Below are 21,416 nucleotides of genomic sequence, written 5' to 3' on the forward strand. Positions count from 1 at the left end.
ACCCGATGCTTGTGATGAGAGAATAGCAAGCAGATATTATGTCGAGGGGGTGCATGAGAAGCATCCATGAAAGGAAAATGAGCAGATCGTGTGAAAGCCTGTCACGCAATCAGTGCTCATTGCATGTTTAAACCATTAACTTCCTAGTAAGACTATATGTCCCCACCATCTTATTTTTCTCCGGTATTGAAAATCAGCCCAATCCGTTTCTCCTTAACCTCTCCCATCTCTTTTTTCTCTTTTGATGTTTTATCTATTGTCACCATTGTTGGAAGTAGAAATGACTGTAAAAGACATCTGTTAAAAGGGTTTTTGAAGAGGGCTGAGCGCATGATTAGACTGTGGAAAGGTGCTTTTCTCATAGGTGGCTGGCTAGCAGAGTTCCTTTTAAATGAGTTTGATGTTGCTGGGGTTTTGTTGTAATATGTCCAGAGCTTTGTACAGGCTTCCTTTTTATTTAAATTGAAATAAATAGATGAGAAATAGCTTTACTTTGGCTTGTAATATCCAAATTTAGATCTGCCTCCTGCACTTCTTTTACTCAGTCATATAATTATGACTAATATTTTCTCCTAAATGATCAACTTAATTGCATATCGTTTTTTTCTTACAGAAACAGCCTTAAAGGCTGGTCTAACTCACTTTTTCTATATAATCGGTGAAGCATTGAGTTAATAGTTTGATGCTATATTTAAAACAACGATTGTGTTCTTTAAGTCTATGTCCACTAGAACATCTCTCTCAAATTTTTAGTGCCATCAATGTGCTTGATGCTTTACAGTACACACAATTAAAGACGGTCTCTGCCCCAATGAGCTCATCATGAGTTGGTTGAGTTCAGGATCCTGACGCAGGGAAGAAAGGTAAGCAGCAGGATACGGACCCTGGACTTCAGGAAAGCAGACTTCGACTCCCTCAGGGAACGGATGGCCAGGATCCCCTGGGGGACTAACTTGAAGGGGAAAGGAGTCCAGGAGAGCTGGCTGTATTTCAAGGAATCCCTGTTGAGGTTACAGGGACAAACCATCCCGATGAGTCGAAAGAATAGTAAATATGGCAGGCGACCAGCTTGGCTTAATGGTGAAATCCTAGCGGATCTTAAACATAAAAAAGAAGCTTACAAGAAGTGGAAGGTTGGACATATGACCAGGGAAGAGTATAAAAATATTGCTCGGGCATGTAGGAATGATATCAGGAGGGCCAAATAGCACCTGGAGCTGCAGCTAGCAAGAGATGTCAGAAGTAACAAGAAGGGTTTCTTCAGGTATGTTGGCAACAAGAAGAAAGCCAAGGAAAGTGTGGGCTCCTTACTGAATGAGGGAGGCAACCTAGTGACAGAGGATGTGGAAAAAGCTAATGTACTCAATGCTTTTTTTGCCTCTGTTTTCACTAACAAGGTCAGCTCCCAGACTGCTGCGCTGGGCATCACAAAATGGGGAAGAGATGGCCAGTCCTCTGTGGAGATAGAGGTGGTTAGGGACTATTTAGAAAAGCTGGACGTGCACAAGTCCATGGGGCCGGACGAGTTGCATCCGAGAGTGCTGAAGGAATTGGCGGCTGTGATTGCAGAGCCATTGGCCATTATCTTTGAAAACTCGTGGCGAACGGGGGAAGTCCCGGATGACTGGAAAAAGGCTAATGTAGTGCCAATCTTTAAAAAAGGGAAGAAGGAGGATCCTGGGAACTACAGGCCAGTCAGCCTCACCTCAGTCCCTGGAAAAATCATGGAGCAGGTCCTCAAAGAATCAATCCTGAAGCACTTGCATGAGAGGAAAGTGATCAGGAACAGCCAGCATGGATTCACCAAGGGAAGGTCATGCCTGACTAATCTAATTGCCTTCTATGATGAGATTACTGGTTCTGTGGATGAAGGGAAAGCAGTGGATGTATTGTTTCTTGACTTTAGCAAAGCTTTTGACACGGTCTCCCACAGTATTCTTGTCAGCAAGTTAAGGAAGTATGGGCTGGATGAATGCACTATAAGGTGGGTAGAAAGCTGGCTAGATTGTCGGGCTCAACGGGTAGTGATCAACGACTCCATGTCTAGTTGGCAGCCGGTATCAAGTGGAGTGCCCCAAGGGTCGGTCCTGGGGCCGGTTTTGTTCAATATCTTCATAAATGATCTGGAGGATGGTGTGGATTGCACTCTCAGCAAATTTGCGGATGATACTAAACTGGGAGGAGTGGTAGATACGCTGGAGGGGAGGGATAGGATACAGAAGGACCTAGACAAATTGGAGGATTGGGCCAAAAGAAATCTGATGAGGTTCAATAAGGATAAGTGCAGGGTCCTGCACTTAGGATGGAAGAATCCAATGCACCGCTACAGACTAGGGACCGAATGGCTAGGCAGCAGTTCTGCGGAAAAGGACCTAGGGGTGACAGTGGACGAGAAGCTGGATATGAGTCAGCAGTGTGCCCTTGTTGCCAAGAAGGCCAATGGCATTTTGGGATGTATAAGTAGGGGCATAGCGAGCAGATCGAGGGACGTGATCGTTCCCCTCTATTCGACGTTGGTGAGGCCTCATCTGGAGTACTGTGTCCAGTTTTGGGCCCCATACTACAAGAAGGATGTGGAGAAATTGGAGAGAGTCCAGCGAAGGGCAACAAAAATGATCAGGGGTCTAGAACACATGACTTATGAGGAGAGGCTGAGGGAGCTGGGATTGTTTAGCCTGCAGAAGAGAAGAATGAGGGGGGATTTGATAGCTGCTTTCAACTACCTGAAAGGGGGTTCCAAAGAGGATGGATCGAGACTGTTCTCAATGGTAGCAGATGACAGAACGAGGAGTAATGGTCTCAAGTTGCAGTGGGGGAGGTTTAGGTTGGATATTAGGAAAAACTTTTTCACTAAGAGGGTGGTGAAACACTGGAATGCGTTACCTAGGAAGGTGGTAGAATCTCCTTCCTTAGAGGTTTTTAAGGTCAGGCTTGACAAAGCCCTGGCTGGGATGATTTAACTGGGAATTGGTCCTGCTTCGAGCAGGGGGTTGGACTAGATGACCTTCAGGGGTCCCTTCTAACCCTGATATTCTATGATTCTGTGATTCTATGGATGAGGGAGAATTCAGGGATGGTGGTAATGTAGTAGTTTATAATTAATTTGTTGTTTGTATGGTAGACATCAGAGTTAGGTTTTAAATGGGGGTTTGAATGAGGAGGGATAGTGGTTTGAATGGGAACAGCTGGTATAAAAAAATTCTGTAGAAAATGTGTTTTTGGTGGAAATTGAAAACCCAAAAACTTGGGCTGAAAATTTCAGTTTTTGCTGAAAAATCAAAATTTGGCATGCAATGCGCACACATCTCACAAAAAAGTTATTTTATTCAAAAACATTTTTTTGTCTCAGAAGTTTTGACTGATTTCACTGTCTCTAAAATGGGTATCAGCAGTGTTATTCCAGACATGCAGCAGTGTGGGAGAAAAAGCATGGAGTCAGGAGTATTGAGAGTATAAAGGAAATAAAGGGTTTCTAGGGGTGGAGATAATGTGCTAAGGCATGAGGTCAGAGATGTAGGGTAGGTCTGTGAAGGCTTTCCAAGCCGATTATGAGGAATGCGAACTTGATGTTGTGTTTCAGAGAGAGCCTGTTTTGTGAGCTCCAAAGAGGAGGCGACATGACTGGGCTAGCAGGTGAGGAATATTCCTTTACAGCTGCCTATCACATTCACAGGGAGGGTGTCAACTATCAGTGGAGCCAGAGAGGAAGAACTAACTTCATCTTCCTGTTAACCCCAGCTGCATATTTCTCTCAATATCTCCAGTGGCCAGTTTAGAAAGAATAAAACTGTAAATCAAATCACATTTTGTTCTTTCTTGACAATGCTCAGCTGTTTGCCTTGGCACTTGGCAGTTCGGTGTACATTGGCTGAGAAGTTTTGTTTAGCAGTGGGATAAGTTGAGGTTTTAATCATATTTCACTATTCTATTACCTAGATTAGGGTGAATGTGTTAAAGTAAAAATATTAAAACATTCATTTTTTAAAAATGCTCATATAACCAAAAACTTTTCCCTGTTTGTTCTTCTCGCTGTGATGTTACTTACGCCACCAGTACAGTATATCAGGAGAAATTTCAGCTAACCACCTTCACCTTCAGAAATAGTCTTAATCTCAAATAAAATTTCCTGATGCCTCCAACTGGAGGAAGTTGTGCACCTATGATCTCAAATAACAGTCCTCAGAATTGCATACACTTGTTTTCCCTAACAAAATGAATTCTGAAGTCTGTGAGTTCACTCTCCTCTAACAAAAAAGCTCCTGAAAAGGTGATCTACAAATAGAATTAAGAAACTCTTAATTAAGAAACTATTTCCAAATTATGATGATTGCCCACAAGAGGTCAGAAAAGGAAATTAGCATACAGTGATTTTAGATTTGCCTTTTTCCCAAGTCATCCTCTTCCCCCTTCTTATGCACTATGCTAGTGATGTCATATCAAATATAGGAACAACCCTGTGGGGTTTCAGATAAGTTACACTTTAGTTATTTTGGCAGGATCTTGAGCTCCTGGAAACCTATTAATGAGCCTAAAAAAGACACTCTCGTAATCTTCTTTAGGCAGAGTCATACTCCAGCAGGCTCCCTTGATTGATGGAATGTGGTTTGTGCCACCTGTGAATACGTATTGCAATAGTTAACTCTCCTATGAGGTGGGTTTGAGGCTTAACATTTGTTTTGCTATCTTTGGATGAAAGATGCCATGTAAATTAAATGATTGCACTGCACTGGTGATGTCACATAATCCAGATTCCTTTAGGCCTTACAAAGGATCCTAGTCTCAGTACACGTATTGTTTGTATGAAGCCAGCTTTACTTTTGTGCTTTGTTATGACAATAAATATCAAACCAGATTTACAGTGACAACTCTGTGCATCAGCATTACCATGGTGAGACTTCTTGCTAAATGGAGTTCAGTCTACATTTTTCTATTTCTAAGGATCTTTTACTTGTTGTCTGAGACCCATACTGATGGGGAAACAGTAGAAATGACTTAACAGAAAATATATGCACAAAGTAAACTGAAAAAAAATATTAATTTTTCTCTCTAACCTACTTTGGTTTTAGTAATCTTAAGTGTTAACGTGTAACAATTTTTGGATAAATATGACTTTCAAGTTGTCCCTTTAAACATTTATCCATGGACTCCATTACTATAATATCATTAAAACGTTCCTGAATATAGTCACCCCTTTAGAAGTCTCAAACGTCCAGAAGAGGGCACTGATATGTCTGTGCTTTTCAGATTGCTGTTGTAATCCACAGTAAGAAGTTGGCTTCATTGTAGCCATGTACTGCACAGTTCTGAGCATGATTATTTGTTTAGTTGCCCACCAATCTGTGTATTTGGTTAAGGCAATAACTGTCTTAAGTGTATAACAAGGTAAACAAATACAAACTGAATGAGTTGGTTATATAGAATGACTGACTGAGCATGTGCTCACTTCAGAGGCATTTATATTCATGTTGCCTTTCTCAGTGTATTTTGCTACTTGTATTTTATGCTGAAACCTAATCTTGATTACTTATAACTAGGCATTAATTTTGTGTCCTTTCCATATGTAGGTGGTATTGAGGGAAGTGATGTGCTTGGATTCTCATTATAAGGGTATTTATATTGGTTTGTTTGGCTCTGCTGGCTCCTCAGGTTATCCTACGTTACGGATAGAGAAGAATGATCTTAAAAGCGTCACCTTGTTGGAGGCAAAAGCTAAAGTGAAGGACGTTGCAATCTCCAGAGAGAGGATAACTCTAAAAGATGTACTCCAAGAAGGTATTTACAAGACTTTCCTTAAACACTTGTTAGGTACCATGGGTGATATATTCATTTGTCCTCACATGATTTTCTCCCCAAGAATGTTACACATGGACAATAGATGTTACTTCTGATCCTTATGTGACTTTAGTTGAAGATGTAAGGAAATGATTAGAAACTTGAAATACGCATATCATTTGTCCAACAATTCACTTCTTTAAAAATGCTTTTCTCTTATTTTCTGGTCTCCTGAATTCCACAAACTAAATTATTGTGAAAGATGGCATTTCAATTTGAGTCTGTCTTGATAATATATCGTATTTAAATAAGTCTTAGCATTTGTTCAGGCTCTCCCATAAAGTGTGGGCTGACTAACTGCAACTCAAAGTGATGGCAAAATAACTCATTTTCTACTGGTAGAGAAAACGCTTCACTGAAAAATTCAGTCATCCTTTAAATTTATTTTAGCAGTCTCCCTTTCAACTCGGCCAAATTAGAGGATGCTAAATGAAGACTCCAGTGACTACCACAATATGAGTAATGAGTGCAGAATAAACAGATTGTGGATGTGAAAGCTCACAAGAGGAGAGATCACTTGATTCTTTTCTGTCTGGCTCAGTGTTTTTCGTTTTGAAAGTACACTTGTAGATTTATGTTGACCTCAGTTTTGTATCTGGTAGTCAAGAAGTCAAGACATTGATTTTAAAAATAGCTCTTTTATGTTCTCTCAGTAATCTGTACAATTACAGTAGATCTACGCTCTTGTGTGTCTTCTCCAAAGCATGCCCAGATTTAGAGCACTCAACTCTGATATCTGAGCTATTAAATCACCTTGTGAGAGCTTATGCTGAATCTCTTTGCAAAGAGATATAAACTAATTGCCTCTGTTCCTTTTTTGAAGTGAACAAAGCCACTTCAGTGTTCACATTACACTTACCCAAAACTTTTTAAACCTTAGTGAACTTTGTTCTTCTGTCTCAACTAGTTGATTCCACAAAAAAGAGCTGTTTTTAAGGGCTCTTGGACCATTAATTTGTTTCCTTTGTGTGGAGGGGAAAATCCTTTAATTTTCTACTTCCAGCCATTGACTCTAATGCAGAGAGACTTCTAAAGAATTGAAACAGCAAGCATTCTCAAATGCCACCCCAGGTATGCTTATAATGTCCACGACAAAGAGAAATAAGGTTGCTTATCTTGTCTTGGAAAGGATCCAAGTGCTTCTGAAGGCAGGATATGCACAAATAATACTGCCTTGTAGCTTGGATCGTAAGAGACACTTCGGATTTATATTTGGCATGCCTGAAGCTTTCTGACTTGATTTGGAGTGTGTCATAAGCTTCAAATTGTAGCAGTGCTTTGGCTGGAACACAGCAGCACAATTGTCATTGTTTTGACAGTGTCATGACACCCAAACACGTGGCACAGTGCTAGGTTACTGCATTGCAACATGACTAGGTTCTGAGGAATCCTGAAAAACTAACTGCTGTTAGTCCCCAAAAGTTAGTTCTAACAAAGCTTTTAATTTGGCTAAATTTAAATGGGACAGATGTTAATGGTGGGTAGACGTGCCAGTTTCTGGTAAGCTAGATTAATGGCTCAGAGCTTCAATTTTGGAGCGCTGCAAATTTTGGAGTTTTCAAGGAGTACGGGCTGAAGAGCGTGGAGCAATTGTAATTATTACTTCAGGAAACAAGAATGATGACTATATAGTTTCTATATATTTTAATAAGGATTTTATATTACTATTGTGACTGTTCTAATGTATTCTAAAAGTCCTACATGAAATTGTATGTAAAGTGAGACACAGTACATCACATTAAATACTGGAGTATATGAAAGATTAATTTGTTATAACTGCCTTCATCCCAACATTTCATGATTACTAGCTAGGTAGATACCAGCTACAGTACTGAAGATGGGAAGAATAATGCTAAAGTCATAGTATAAAATATCCTTCCTTTTGTGGGATTCTTCAAGTCTTTGTAGAATTGTAACCTAGATCTAAAGTACCTTCAGCAGTGCTGTTTTCAAGTCTGGAATGGAAGGAGGAAGGCTGGCTTGCTTTGCTTTTTGAAGCAATCCAGGTTGTGTATTTATGATTGATTGCATGTGTCAGGGCTAATTCACCACTCTGGCACTTTGAGTGCAGAAGGTGGGGGCCCACAAGGATTCTAAAAAATAATACTGGCCGCTCCAGGCTGGTATTAAACTCCCGAGGTTACAGCTTTTCGCTGACCTTGGATGGGTAGATGCTGCCACCACCCAAGTGCATAAAAAAACCCTGAGACACCCCAAGAAAGCGCACTACGGAATTCCTTCCTGTGGCGTACCCTCAAGCCCTTTCACCTCCCCCCTGGGGAAGAGCTGAGAAAGAAAACAAAGGAAATCAGCTGTAGCCACCAGCTAAACAAACAACATAAGCACAAACCTCTTAGGACACACAAATCCAATCCTGTTCTTAATAAAATAAAATTAAAAAAGGTAAATTTTATTAAAAAGAAAGGAAATATATTGAAATACATTTGGAACTTGGGCTTTTTGCTAGATTAAAAAAAAACAATTACAAAAATTAAGCATCAAGATAGCTCTCTTGAGGTTCAACTTAAAGGTTACAAGTAAAACAAAGCACCTAAAGTTAGCACAGAGGAGTCCACAAGACATAAAGAAATAATAGAGATAAACCTAATCGCGTCTTCCTAGACGTTTCCTGATCTACTTACGTATCTGGGGTTTCAAATAAGTAGTTTCTACGTACGATCTAGTAATTTTCATATCTGACCCACAGGTTTTTACAGCATAGCTGTTCTGTTTCCCCACTCCGGAGAAAACAACGACAGACAAACGGAAAGATTTTTCCCAATTTTAAAAAGTTCTAGGCCTTCCGTTGGCTCTTTTGGTCAGATGCCCACTCCCTTCCTTTTACTTATGGGCTATTTTAACCCTTTACAGGTAAAGCAAGTAGAGAACAGCTACTAACAGGGATTTTATAGGTAACTGGCTGGTTGGGGGTCCATAAAAGGGAGCTCACCCCACGCCCTTCATTTGTCACAGCATGTTAGCTCTCTTTAAAGCTAACTGCTTTTTACGTGGACTACAAGAACGAGTCTGTGGAGGTAATCTGTTTTTCCTGTAGTTAGTGTATAGAAATTTGCATCTTATTATTGTAGCACATTGTGCTAGGCACTGTACAATCACAGTTCCTACTCTGAAGAGTGTACAATCTAAGGGTATGTCTACACTACAAAGTTAAGTCTATTTTATGTAAGTTGACATCGTGCCTCCAATTTAAGCAAGTCGATCTTGTGCATCCCAGCTATGCTCATTGTGTCGTTGGAGCGCATCGTCACTAGCAGGGCTTGCATCAATGCACAGAGCGCTGCACTGTGGGTAGCTATCCCACAGTGCATATAGCTAAGTGGAATTTTGGTTTGGGCTCGCAATGCCTTATGGGACCAAAACATTGCGCGGGTGGTTATGGGAACATGGTGTTCTTTTTCGAGTGCTGCTCATATTGATTCCAATTTAGGTGTGCGCGGCCATCGGAGAATTTTTACCCTAGCAACACCTGGTGGGTTGGCTGTGGAGCCGTCTGGAGTGGCGCCTTCATGGCTCTTGATATATATCCCAGCCGACCCAGCCCTCAGTTCCTTGTTACTGCCCATGACTGTCATTGGAACTGTGGAGTTCTGCTTCACTGGTCTCCGCTCTCCCTAGCACTTGCAGTTTCTAGTTTATAATAGTTCATAGTTGATAGTTTATAGTAGTTCATAGTTATAGTTGTAGTTAGAATTAGTGTTAGTGGGTTGGAGAGTTTCCCTTCCTTCCTGATTTTCTATTCGGCTCATGCCCAAAGTTCCGGGATTCAAGCCCTGCGGTTCCTGCTCTAAGTCCATGCCAACGGGTGACCCCCATGACTCTTGCCTAAAGTGTCTGGGGGAGTCTCATCTAGCAAACAAGTGCAGGATCTGCAAGGCTTTTCGTCCCCGGACCAAGAAGGAACAGGACTTTCGTCTCAAACAGCTCCTTATGGAGGCGGCTCTTAGCCCTCAACCTCCTGCGGCATGCCAAGATCTGGCACCGAGTGCCTCGGTGCGCAGCGCCCCGGCGGCAGCAGTAGGAGCTGCACCGCGGTTGGACTCTGACTGAGATCCACGGCACCAACGCTCTCCAGCACCGCAGCCGACATCATCGGCCTGGCACTGCTCCCACTCCCCTGCCTGGAAGTGGCACCGAAAGCTGGAAAAGGCTGGCCCATCTCCACAGAGGCCAGCCCCCTTGGAACCGCCTCTGGAGGCGCATCCTGCAGGGGAGCACCTAGGGGCACAGTCTACGGCCTCGGCACCGTTGACTCCGGCCCTGGGAGGAGAGCTGTTGACTCCGGAGCCCCTGGACTCCCCGGTACACAGCGTGGTCGAGGTCCAGTTGCTGTCCACTCTGGATACCTTTGTGGTTGCGAGGGACTTTATTGCCATGACGGCATCGGCATCCCCTCAGCTTCATGCCAAGGCACCAGTACCTGCATGTGCAGCACCGTCCCGAGGCAAGCTGGCCCTGATCTACCTGTTAGCACTGTCAGTCAAGCCACAGCTCCGGTCTCGTTCTCGGTACCGTTCCTGCTGCCGACACCGCTCGCAGTCCCAGCGCTGGTCCTGGTCACGGCGCCACTCAAGTAGCAGATACCGGACCTGATGCTCATCATCTAGACCCTGGTCCAGATCCAGGCACCGTTCCAGGTCCCGGTACCGCTCCCCAGTGTCATGGCACCGTTCACCATCACCCCGTCGGCGTGACCCGGGGAAGATCCACTTGACACCACGATGGCCTTCCTGTTCCGTTTCCCATTCTTCGGGATCAGAGGCAGGGTTGCGCTTCTCAGACTGCCACCAGGTGGACCATAGCTGCCTGGAGTCGGGGTTGGGCATTGGCAGGCGCAGGAGCAGCGTCCCACTCAAGGACCCACCCAATGGCCGTTCTGGACACCCTGGGCGTACCACCAGGCCCAGGGTGCTCTGTCTGGGACTTCTCGCTCAGCCCCATTGGACCCATGAGTGCCAGAGGCTGCTGCCACATGGCCCACCCCGGGAAGCATGGAGACGGTGGTGGCTCCTCTTCCGGCTACAGGACCTCCTCCAATATCAGTTCTTGCTCCGAGCCCTGAGGTCACTGCACAGGACAGCTTAGCCCAGTTCCGCAAGAGGCCTTAGATGACCCGCTCCCCCCTGTGGCCGCCTCCTCCTCACCCAACGAGGAGATGGCAGGCACTGCAGTATTGGGTCCCCTTCTCACAGACCTCTCTGCCCACCAGGACCTCCTGCACAGGGTGGTCCGCAATATGAACTTGCAAGCGGAGGAGGTGGTAGAGGTGGAGGACCCGGTGGTGGATATTCTGTCAGCAGAAGCTCCGTCAAGGGTAGCCCTACCCCTTATTCGGACTATCCAATCTACCACAAGAACAATCTGGCAAACACCTGCATGCATCCCACCGACTGCTCAGGGAGCGGATCGCAAATACTTTGTCTCCTCAAAGGGCTATGATTATTTGTTCACCCACCCACAGCCTTGTTCACTAGTGGTAGCATCGGTAAATGAGAGAGAAGGGCATGGCCAGCAGGCCCCAGCTCCCAAATCAAAGGGCGCCAAGCACCTTGATCTGTTTGGGCGCAAAGTTTATTTCTCGGGGAATCTTCAGCTCAGGATCGCTAATCAGGAGGCACTCCTGAGCCACTACACATTTAACTCCTGGAACTCCATGCTGAAATTTAAGGAGTTAGTACCTCCTGAGTTCAGAGAGGAGTTTGGGGCCTTGGTTGATGAGGGCAAAGCAGTGGCACAGACCTCATTGCAGGCCTCGCTAGACGCTGCAGATTCTGCCGCACGTACTTTGTCCTTGGGGATAACAATGAGGCGTATCTCCTGGCTGCAAACCTACAACCTGCCACCAGAGCTTCAACAAACACTGCAGGACTTCCTCTTTGATGGAGAGGGCCTGTTTTCAGACAAGACTAATTCCAGGCTACAAAGCGCTAAGGACTCAAGGGCAATGATGAAGTCCCTGGGGATGCACACTCCAGCTATCCAGCGGAAACCCTTCAAACCCCAGCAGCCACAACAATGCTCCTATCCTCCTCTTCAACCGAGGCAGGATTTTTATAGGAGACGGGGGTGTAATGGCAGGAGGAAGCCCTCCAACCCCCAGTCTGGGCAAGGCCAGGGACTGTCCAAGCCTTCATCGGGCTCAAAACAGGCCTTTTGAAGGGACACTTGAGGACGATGTACCAGACCTCATTCAGGATCTTACCCCACCCTTCTTGAATCGTTTATCCCGCTTCCACCTTGCCTTATCCCACATAACTATGGACTGCTGGGTCCTCTGCTTGGTGGAAGTGGGATACTCTCTCCAATTTTCTTCCTCCCACCCTCCTTCCCCATCCCTCTTCAGGGACCCTACTCACAAGCAACTCCTTATTCAGGAGGTTCAGATGCTCCTCGCAATGGGGGCGATCAAGGAGGTTCTGAGGGAGCTAAGGGGAAAGGGGTTTTACTCCCGTTATTTCCTAATCCCCAAGGCAAAGTGAGGGCTTCAGTCCATTCTGAACCTGTATGGTCTCAAGTTCATGGTAAAGTTGAAATTCCGCATGGTCTCCTTGGGCACCATCATACCTTTCCTGGAGACTGGTATGATGTCCTCGACATGAAGGACACACATTTCCACATAGCAATTCATCCGGCGCACAGACGCTTCCTCCACTTTGTGGTCAACCGTAAACATTATCAGTTCACGGCCCTGCCCTTCAGTCTTTCCATGGCCCCCCGAGTGTTTACCAAATGGTGGTTGTGGCAGCCTTCCTTCATCGGTGGCGGATGGAAGTATACCCTTACCTCGACGACTGGCTTATCCGGGGACACACCAAAGGACAGGTGCAGTCCCACCTCCGCTTGGTCATGGACACGTTTCTTCGGTTAGGCCTTGTCATAAATATAAAGGGAAGGGTAAACACCGTTAAATCCCTCCTCCAGAGGAAAAAACCCTTTCACCTGTAAAGGGTAAAGAAGCTAAGACAACCTCGCTGGCACCTGACCGAAATGACCAATGAGGAGACAAGATACTTTCAAAACTGGAGGGGTGGGGGGAAACAAAGGGTTCTCTGTGTGTGTATGTGTGTGTTGGTTTTTGCCTGGACCAGAGCAGGAATGCAGATCAGAACTCCTGTAAAGAGTCAGTAAGCAATCTAGTTAGATATGTGTTAGATTCTGTTTTGTTTAAATGGCTGATAAAATAAGTTGTGCTGAATGGAATGTATATTCCTGTTTTTGTGTCTTTTTGTAACTTAAGGTTTTGCCTAGAGGGATTCTCTATGCTTTGAATCTGATTACCCTCTTCCAGATCTGATTACTCAGGATCATGGTTGTCTCTGCCATCCCGATGTACGATCTCTCCACCTTACGGCATGGATGCTGCGTGGCTGAACCCTGCAGAACTTTGCTGTTCAGAATCTGTGCAACAAGTACTGATGGGCAGCAGGAAGCCCTCTACTAGGGCCACATATACGGCTAAGTGGAAGCGGTTCTCATGCTGGTGCACTCAGCACAACACGACCCTCTCCAGGTGTCCATGCCCCTCGTTTTGGAATACCTGCTGGGCCTAAAACTGCAGGGCCTGGCGACATCCTCCATCAGAGTTCACTTTGCGGCCATCTTGGCCTTTCACCTGGGTGCGAATGGCCGCTCTATCTTTGCCAATCCCATGGTTGGCAGGTTCCTTAAGGGCCTGGACCTTCTCTACCCACAAGTTTGACAATCAGTCCCCACATGGGACCTTAACCTGCTCCTCCCAGACTCACAGGGCCCCCATTTGAGCTGCTGGCCACCTGCTCCCTCCTCTACCTCTCCTGGAAAACAGCTTTCCATGTCAGCGTGGTGTGTCTTCAAGCTCAGAGCCCTTACCTCTGAACCACCCTACATTATCTTTCATAAAGATAAAGTGCAGCTTCGGCCTCATCCGGCCTTTCTTCCGAAGGTTGTATCAGCCTTCAATCTTAGCCAGGACCTATTTCTTCCAGTTTTTTATCCAAAACCGCACACCGGTCGCCAGGAACAATGACTGCACTCCCTCGATGTCTGTAGGGCCCTTGCTTTCTACATTGAGAGTACGAAACTGTTCAGGAAGACGACCCCGCTCTTCGTTGTGGTGGCGGACCAGATGAAAGGCCTCCTGGTTTCATCTCAGTGGATCTCCTTGTAGATCAAGTCCTGTATCCATGCCTGCTATGATCTGGCTGGTGTATCAACCCCGCCCTTCACTGCTCACTCCACAAGGGCCCAGGCCTCATCAGCGGCTTTTCTGACCCAGGTGCCGATCCAGGAGATCTGTAGAGCTGCAACTTGGTCCGTGGTACACACTTTTGCTTGGCACTATGCCATCATCCTGCACGCCAGAGACAACGCAGCGTTTGGTAGAGCGGTGCTACAATTAGCGTTGCTTCACTCCGACCCCACCGCCTAGGTAAGGCTTGGGAGTCACCTAAATTGGAATCGATATGAGCAAGCACTCAAAGAAGAAAAAATGATTACTCACCTTTGTAACTATTGTTCTTCAAGATGTGTTGCTCATATCCATTCCAAACCTGCCCCCCTTCCTGTCTGTTGGAGTAGCCGGCAAGAAGGAACTGAGGGGGCACAGGATCGGCTGGTGTATATATCGAGAGCCATGAAGGTGCCACTTCAGGGGACTCCACAGCCAACCCACCAGGTGTTGCTAGGGTAAAAATTTTCTGACGGCCGTGCACACAGCACGCGCACATCTAAATTGAGCAACACATCTCAAAGAACAAAGGTGAGTAACCATTTTTTAGCCTCCCATGATGCACTTACCTTCCTCCCTGAAATCAGCGGCAAAGAAACCAAGCCTTTTTTGCACCTTGTTTTGTAAACCTGGGTTACCTGCACAGACGCTATAGTATGGTAAGCATGGACCCTGCTCAGCTGTACAGTGTTGTTTTGAGCATTACAAACGCTTCGTACCTTATCCTGCAGTATTTACTCATCTGAAGGAGTCGCCGCCGCATGGAACAGTGTGATACCACGCAAGCAGCCCTGCTGGAAGCCATGGAGTGGAGCAATTTGCAGTTGCTGGTGACAGTCACAACACGGTGGCGCGCTGCTTCTGGGCCCAGGAAACAAGCAGTGACTGGTGGAACCACATCATTGTATGATGAGCCGTGGCTGCAGAACTTCTGAATGTGTACGGCCACTTTCATGGAACTATGTGAAGAGCTTTCCCCAGCCCTGAAGTGCAGCAGTACTAAAATGAGAGCTGCTCAGACAGTTGAGAAGTGAGTGACGATAGCTCTGTGGAAGCTTGAACACCAGACTGCTACCAGTCAGTGGCGAATCAATTCGGAGAGGGTAAATCTACCTTGGGGCTTCAACCATAGGCTGAGCAAGCACAGAATGGGGGTGGAATGTGCCTTTGGGCATTTAAAAGACTGTTGACATTGTTTGCTTACTAGGTTAGACCTCAGTGAAAGCAATATCTCCATTATTGTTGTTCCTGCTGTGTGCTCCATAATATCTGTGAAACAAAGGGAGAAAAGTTTCTGGTGAGGTGGGGGTTTGAAGCAGATCGCCTGGCAGCCAGTTTTGAGCAGTTAGACACCAGGGCAATAAGAAGAGCACATTAAGGGGCTCTGCATCTCTGAGGCTTTGAAAACCAGTTTCAGCAATGACCCTCAGTAATGTGACACTTGTGTGTGGTTCCTTACCAACCTGTCCCCTTCATTGCATTTTCTCCCCTGTAAACTTCACCCCCACTAACCACAGTCTGCTGAATAAATAAAGAGCCCTTTCTCCTCAGTCTATTATTTTTTATGCTCACAAACACGCAGAGACAGCAAAGGAAAGTAAATTAACGTGGGGCAAAAGGGCTGATAACACGGAGGGGGAGGGAGGGGAAAGGAGGACAGCTTGCTTACATTTGCACTGCAGTAACAATCAAAAGTGTGGGATTGGGTGCCTTCTGGTCCTTGTACCTCCCCTGGAAGTGAGTGCAAGGGATACCAAACCCGCCCCCGCCTCATAGGACAGCTGGGAGAGGAGGATGTGGAACTTGGCGACGATGGCAGCAGGTTCAGCATAGGCTGCAGAGGGACTCTAGCATCCAGCTGCCTTTCTTAAACCTCAACCAGATGCCTCAACATGTTTGATTGCTCCTTCATAATCCACAGCATCTCATCCTGTGCGGCACGCTCTTTTTCCCTGCATGCTGTCCTGTCCTCCCTATCCTTGTGCAGGTTGTCGGATGGTGTAATCCTCCGTGCACTGAGCTCCGTCTTGTCCCTCTTGGAGTTGCACATTAACTCATTGAACATGTCTTCCTGAGTCGTCTTTTTCAACCTTCTAATCTGGGAAAGTCTCTGTCCTGGTGTGCGAGATGCGCCGACGAACAAGGTTTCAGCTGCAAGGAATGCAAAGTACAAGGATAGCATTGACAGTGCATACATTGTTTCTGGTGCAAGGTTAATTCTTTTTATAAACGAAATACCCCCTCCATGCACTTTCCTGCAAGCCACAACGTAATCACAACTGCTGGCTATTGCAAGAGTCGGTTTGCTGCTATGGCTTTGGTGAGTAAGGCCACGAGGCATGGGCGAGAGGTCTTGTGCTGCAGCTTTTGCGAAGACATCCTTGGAATCAGTGGTTCCAACTTCAGAAAAGCCCCCTTTCCTCTAGCAACCTGGATGGTGCTTGAGAACAGGCACCAGTAATAAGCTCCCCCAAATAGTCTGATTTTTACAAAAGCTGCACTTGGTTGGGGAGGAAGGGAGACAAACAGGAAGCCACCCTTTAAATGCTGGTTGCAATACACAGTGATCCCTTCCAACCACGCTAACGGCATGCTGGGGAAAGCGTGGTTTTATGACCCAGATTTCACCAAAGAGGCCGATTACTTGTTGAATTGTTTGCAGTTTAAGGGCTTGCGTTTAAAACTTCCCCCGTTTTCCGATGTAATATCACTCTCCTGAGGGTAACAGAGGCAGAAAGGGAGCAGATGCTGCATGTGTCTGAGTACAGACCTGGTCCTTGTGCTGCAGTGATGCCAGAAGAGTTAATACTGGAGTGGTGTGGGAAAGTGTCTTACCATTGTGGACAAAATAAAGCAGCCCTTTCCGGAAACCTTCAGCAAAAGTTTGCAGAGTACCACAATGAAAGCTTCCTAGAGATCTCCATGGAGGATTCCAGGGTCATCCCCGTGCACATAAACAGTCTTTTTCTGAGAGCACCCTCTGCGTAGCTGCAGTGGCTACTGATAACCACTACATCTACTACTTTGTTCAGATTAAACATTAAAAATAATAGCATGTAACCCTACAGTTTGATTGGAAATGTGTACTCTCCAGAGGTGCTTTCCCTGGCATCACGCTCTGCCGACAATTGGTCCTGTGAGGGGATGGGCTCCAGGATGAAAAACAGTTCTTCGTTGTCTGGGAGAATGGCTTGCCTGCCTCGCATTCTTCTCCTCCTCCTTTCCCTCATCAACAATGTCCTCCTCGTTGTTGCTCGAGGTCACCCGGGGCTCCTAGGAGGTATCCACAGAGCGTTTTGGGGTAGTGGTGGGGTTACCACTGGGAATCGCATGCAGCTCCTCATAGAAGGTGCATGTCTGTGGTGCAGAACCAGAATGACTGTTCACCTGCCTTGTCTTCTGGTACGCTTGCCAAAGCGCTCTTATTTTCACATGGCACTGCTCCGTGTCCCTGGTGTAGCCCTTCTCCCCTATGCTCCGTGCGATTTTGGCACAGATGTCAGAGTTTTTTCTGCTGGTTTGGAGCTCTGCCTGCACCGACACCTCTTCTTCGAGTGATTGCTCATGTGCATTCCACAGTAGGTATGCGTGCTCGCCTCATGCACCGGTGCCGGAAGTTTTCCCCCTAGCAGTACCCATAGGGGAGCGCGTCAAGCGACCCCTGGAGTGGCGCCACTATGGCACAGTATAAGGGGTGTTGTGTGCTCCCCCCACCCTCAATTTGTTCGTGCTGCCAGTGAAGATGCGACGGTACTGCTCTGCTATAGCTTCCCTCTTGAACTCAGTTAGTTCATAGTTGATAGTACCTGTAGTCAAAAGTAGTTTAGTTAGAGTTAGTTTAGTGTGCCCGGGTCGGGGCATGCCCCATGCCCCAGGCTTTAAATCGTGCGACACTTGCAAGCGGCTGATGCCTGAGAGTGATCCCGCACGTGAACTGTTTACGCTCTCTGGGGGAAAGCCATCTCAGCAATCACTGCAAGATTTGCAGATCCTTTAAACCTCAGACCAAGAAGGAGCAGGACATTCGGCTCCGAGCCATTTTGATGGAGTCGGTCCTGACCCTGACACCGCTGCACCGCTCCGAGTCGGCACCGAGCACCGCGGCATCGGTGCTCAGCGACCCTTCGGTGCCTTCCACCAGCCAGCACCATTCCCCATCACTCCAAAAAGACAAAAAAGAGGTTTTCTTCAACAAGGCACCAGAGCAAAACCAGGGTAGAAACTAGACCTGTGTTGGGCAGCTCTTGGTTCCCATTGGCCTTCCGGCTGCCGACTCAGGTTGAGTGGAGTATCCCGGCCCACTCCGAGCGAACCTCGGAGTGATGTGATTGGTGGATGTGATTGCAGCGCCGTTGGCCATTATCTTTGAAAACTCATGGCAATCGGGGGAACTCCCGGAAGGCTGGAAAAAGGCTAATGTAGTGCCAATCTTTAAAAAAGGGAAGGAGGAGGATCCTGGGAACTACAGGCCGGTCAGCCTCACCTCAGTCCCCGGAAAAATCATGGAGCATGTCCTCAAGGAATCAATTCTGAAGCATTTAGAGGAGAGGAAAGTGATCAGGAACAGTCAGCATGGATTCACCAAGGAAAAATCATGCCTGTCTAATCTAATTGCCTTCTGTGATGAGATAACTGGTTCTATGGATGAAGGGAAAGCAGTGGACGTGTTATTCCTCGACTTTAGCAAAGCTTTTGACACTGTCTACCACAGTATTCTTGTCAGCAAGTTAAAGTAGTATGGGCTGGATGGATGCACTACAAGGTGGGTAGAAAGTTGGCTAGATTGTCGGGCTCAAAGGGTAGTGATCAATGGCTCCATGTCTAGTTGGCAGCCGGTATCTAGCAGAGTGCCCCAAGGGTCAGTCCTGGGGCCAGTTTTGTTCCATATCTTCATAAATGATCTAGAGAATGGTGTGGATTGCACCCTCAGCAAGTTTGCAGATGACACTAAACTGAGAGGAGAGGTAGATATGCTGGAGGGTAGGGGTAGGATTCAGAGGGACCTAGACAAATTGGAGGATTGGGCCAAAAGAAATCTGATGAGGTTCAACAAGGACAAGTGTAGAGTCCTGCACTTAGGACAGAAGAATCCCATGCACCGCTACAGACTAGGGACCGAGTGGCTAGGCAGCAGTTCTGTAGAGAATGACCTAGGGGTGACAGTGGACGAGAAGCTGGATATGAGTCAGCAGTGTGCCCTTGTTGCCAAGAAGGCCAATGGCATTTTGGGATGTATAAGTAGGGGCATAGCGAGCAGATCGAGGGACGTGATCGTTCCCCTCTGTCCGACACTGGTGAGGCCTCATCTGGAGTACTGTGTCCAGTTTTGGGCCCCACACTACAAGAAGGATGTGGAGAAATTGGAGAGAGTTCAGCGAAGGGCAACAAAAATGATTAGGGGACTGGAACACATGAGTTATGAGGAGAGGCTGAGGGAACTGGGATTGTTTAGTCTACGGAAGAGAAGAATGAGGGGGGATTTGATAGCTGCTTTTAACTACCTGAAAGGTGGATCCAAAGAGGATGGATCTAGACTATTCTCAGTGGTAGCAGATGACAGGACAAGGAGTAATGGTCTCAAGTTGCAGTGGGGAGGTTTAGGTTGGATATTAGGAAAAACTTTTTCACTAGGAGGGTGGTGAAACATTGGAATGCGTTACCTAGTGAGGTGGTGGAATCCCCTTCCTTAGAAGTTTTTAAGGTGAGGCTTGACAAAGCCCTGGCTGGGATGATTTAGTTGGGATTGGTCCTGCTCTGGGCAGGGGGTTGGACTAGATGGCCTCCAGAGGTCCCTTCCAACTCTGTTATTCTGTGATTCTATGAACTTCCAAGGGACGTTCGGGTGCCCTCCACGCCACATGCCGGGCCTTGCAGGTGGCCCAAAACATTATGTCTCTGCCAGTATTGGGGGCACTGCTACCATTGGCTCTCCCCGGTCCAGAGGAAAGCCGCCTGCAGTCACCACCTGGACGGTACCGTTCACGGTCTAGGGAAGGTTCCTGACGCTGTTCACTGCTCAGTGACTGCCCCATGCACAGTCTGTGCAGGTCCCTGTTGACCCCCACTGGGTTGTCTGGCTGGGTACTGGCGGGCAGGAGTTCCAGGCACCGCTGCGCCTCGAGGGAACGTAGACCTCGCAAGGAGAGCGTGCCCCTTCAAGACCAGGACAGACGGCACCAGAGCTTCTTGTCTCCAAGGACTACAATAGCCATTCGTGGTATGGGCATCGCTCCCTTTCTTTGTCTTGTTTTGGGGTCCTGGCCACGGCACCACTTCCGCAGCCCCAGGCATCAATCACCGGCACCTCGCCATCACAGAGCTGCCTGTTGGAGCCAGTCACGGAGCAGGTGCTACCAGCAGTACTTCCGCTCCTCCACACCAGGATCATGGTCTCGCAGTCGGCATCGCTCCCGACATCGCCGATCTTCCCAGGGCTGGGATAGCGGTAGATCGTATGCCAGCCCGGGTTCCCTTGTAGTCGTCAGTCGATGGGCCAGGCTCGTCAGGCTAAGCAGCCTGTTCCACCGGTGGCACCGGGCTCCTTGACCGGCACCATGGTACCAGTGGGCCCCATGGCCCCCGACGCTGCCCCTGGTTGTGGCTCACTCGGTGGCGGGAGCCTCGGACAGACTGTCAGTCTCCTTTTCTCAACCCCCCAGAAAGGAGTCGGTGGAGCATTCATCCCTGGCCCCGCGTCCAGAAGGAGATGGGGTGGTGTGACCTGCGGCACCGGTGCGGTTGCAGAGTACCATACCCCCATCCTCCTCCTCCCTTGACAAGGTGATCACAGCCCCTCCTCCGCCTGTCCGTGCAGGAGGACTCTAAAGCCCACCCAGAGTTGTTGAAAAGGGTGGCATCAAGCTTCAACCTTCAAGCTGAGGAGGTGGAGGAACCCTCAGACTCCCTCTTCAGTGTCCTCTCTGCTTCAGCACTGGCCAGGGTGGCCGTTCCACTCCATGAAGGGGTGGCAAAGATCTTGAACGCCTTGTGGCAAACCCTGGCTTCCTTGCCCCCCATCTCTAAGAGGACAGAACAGAAGTACTTGTTGCCCGCTAAGGGGCATGAATCCCTGTATATCCACACTGCCCCCTACTCCCTAGTGGTCGAGTCAGTCAACCATCGGGAGAGACAAGACCAACCAGCCCCTACCCCTAAGAATAAGGACTCAAAGAGACTAGATCTATTCAGTAGAAAGGTGTAGTCATACTCGAGTTTCCAACTGAGGGTGGCGAACCACCAAGCCCTGCTGGGCAGATACGAGTTCAGTTTGTGGAGTTTGCCAACATTTGAGGACTCCCTCCAAGAGCGTGACAAAAAAGAGTTCAAGACTCTGGTGGAGGAGGGTACGGCTGCCGCCAGG

General features: G+C 47.3%; 1 protein-coding gene across 3 annotated transcripts in view; it reads left to right on the forward strand.

Annotated features, from left to right (window-relative positions):
* RYK (receptor like tyrosine kinase) overlaps positions 1 to 21,416 on the forward strand; it is a 157,065-nt gene that overhangs the window by 74,545 nt on the left and 61,104 nt on the right. For 2 of the 3 annotated variants that reach the window (XM_084639041.1, XM_084639043.1), the window contains one exon: positions 5,638 to 5,772. In XM_084639041.1, the coding sequence (XP_084495167.1) occupies positions 5,638 to 5,772 (135 nt within the window). The remainder of the gene's footprint in view (positions 1 to 5,637; positions 5,773 to 21,416) is intronic. The other variant, XM_084639042.1, reaches the window with a different exon arrangement.

This window comes from Lepidochelys olivacea, assembly GCF_965140295.1.
Source record: "Lepidochelys olivacea isolate rLepOli2 genome assembly, chromosome: 9".
Taxonomy (NCBI): domain Eukaryota; kingdom Metazoa; phylum Chordata; order Testudines; family Cheloniidae; genus Lepidochelys; species Lepidochelys olivacea.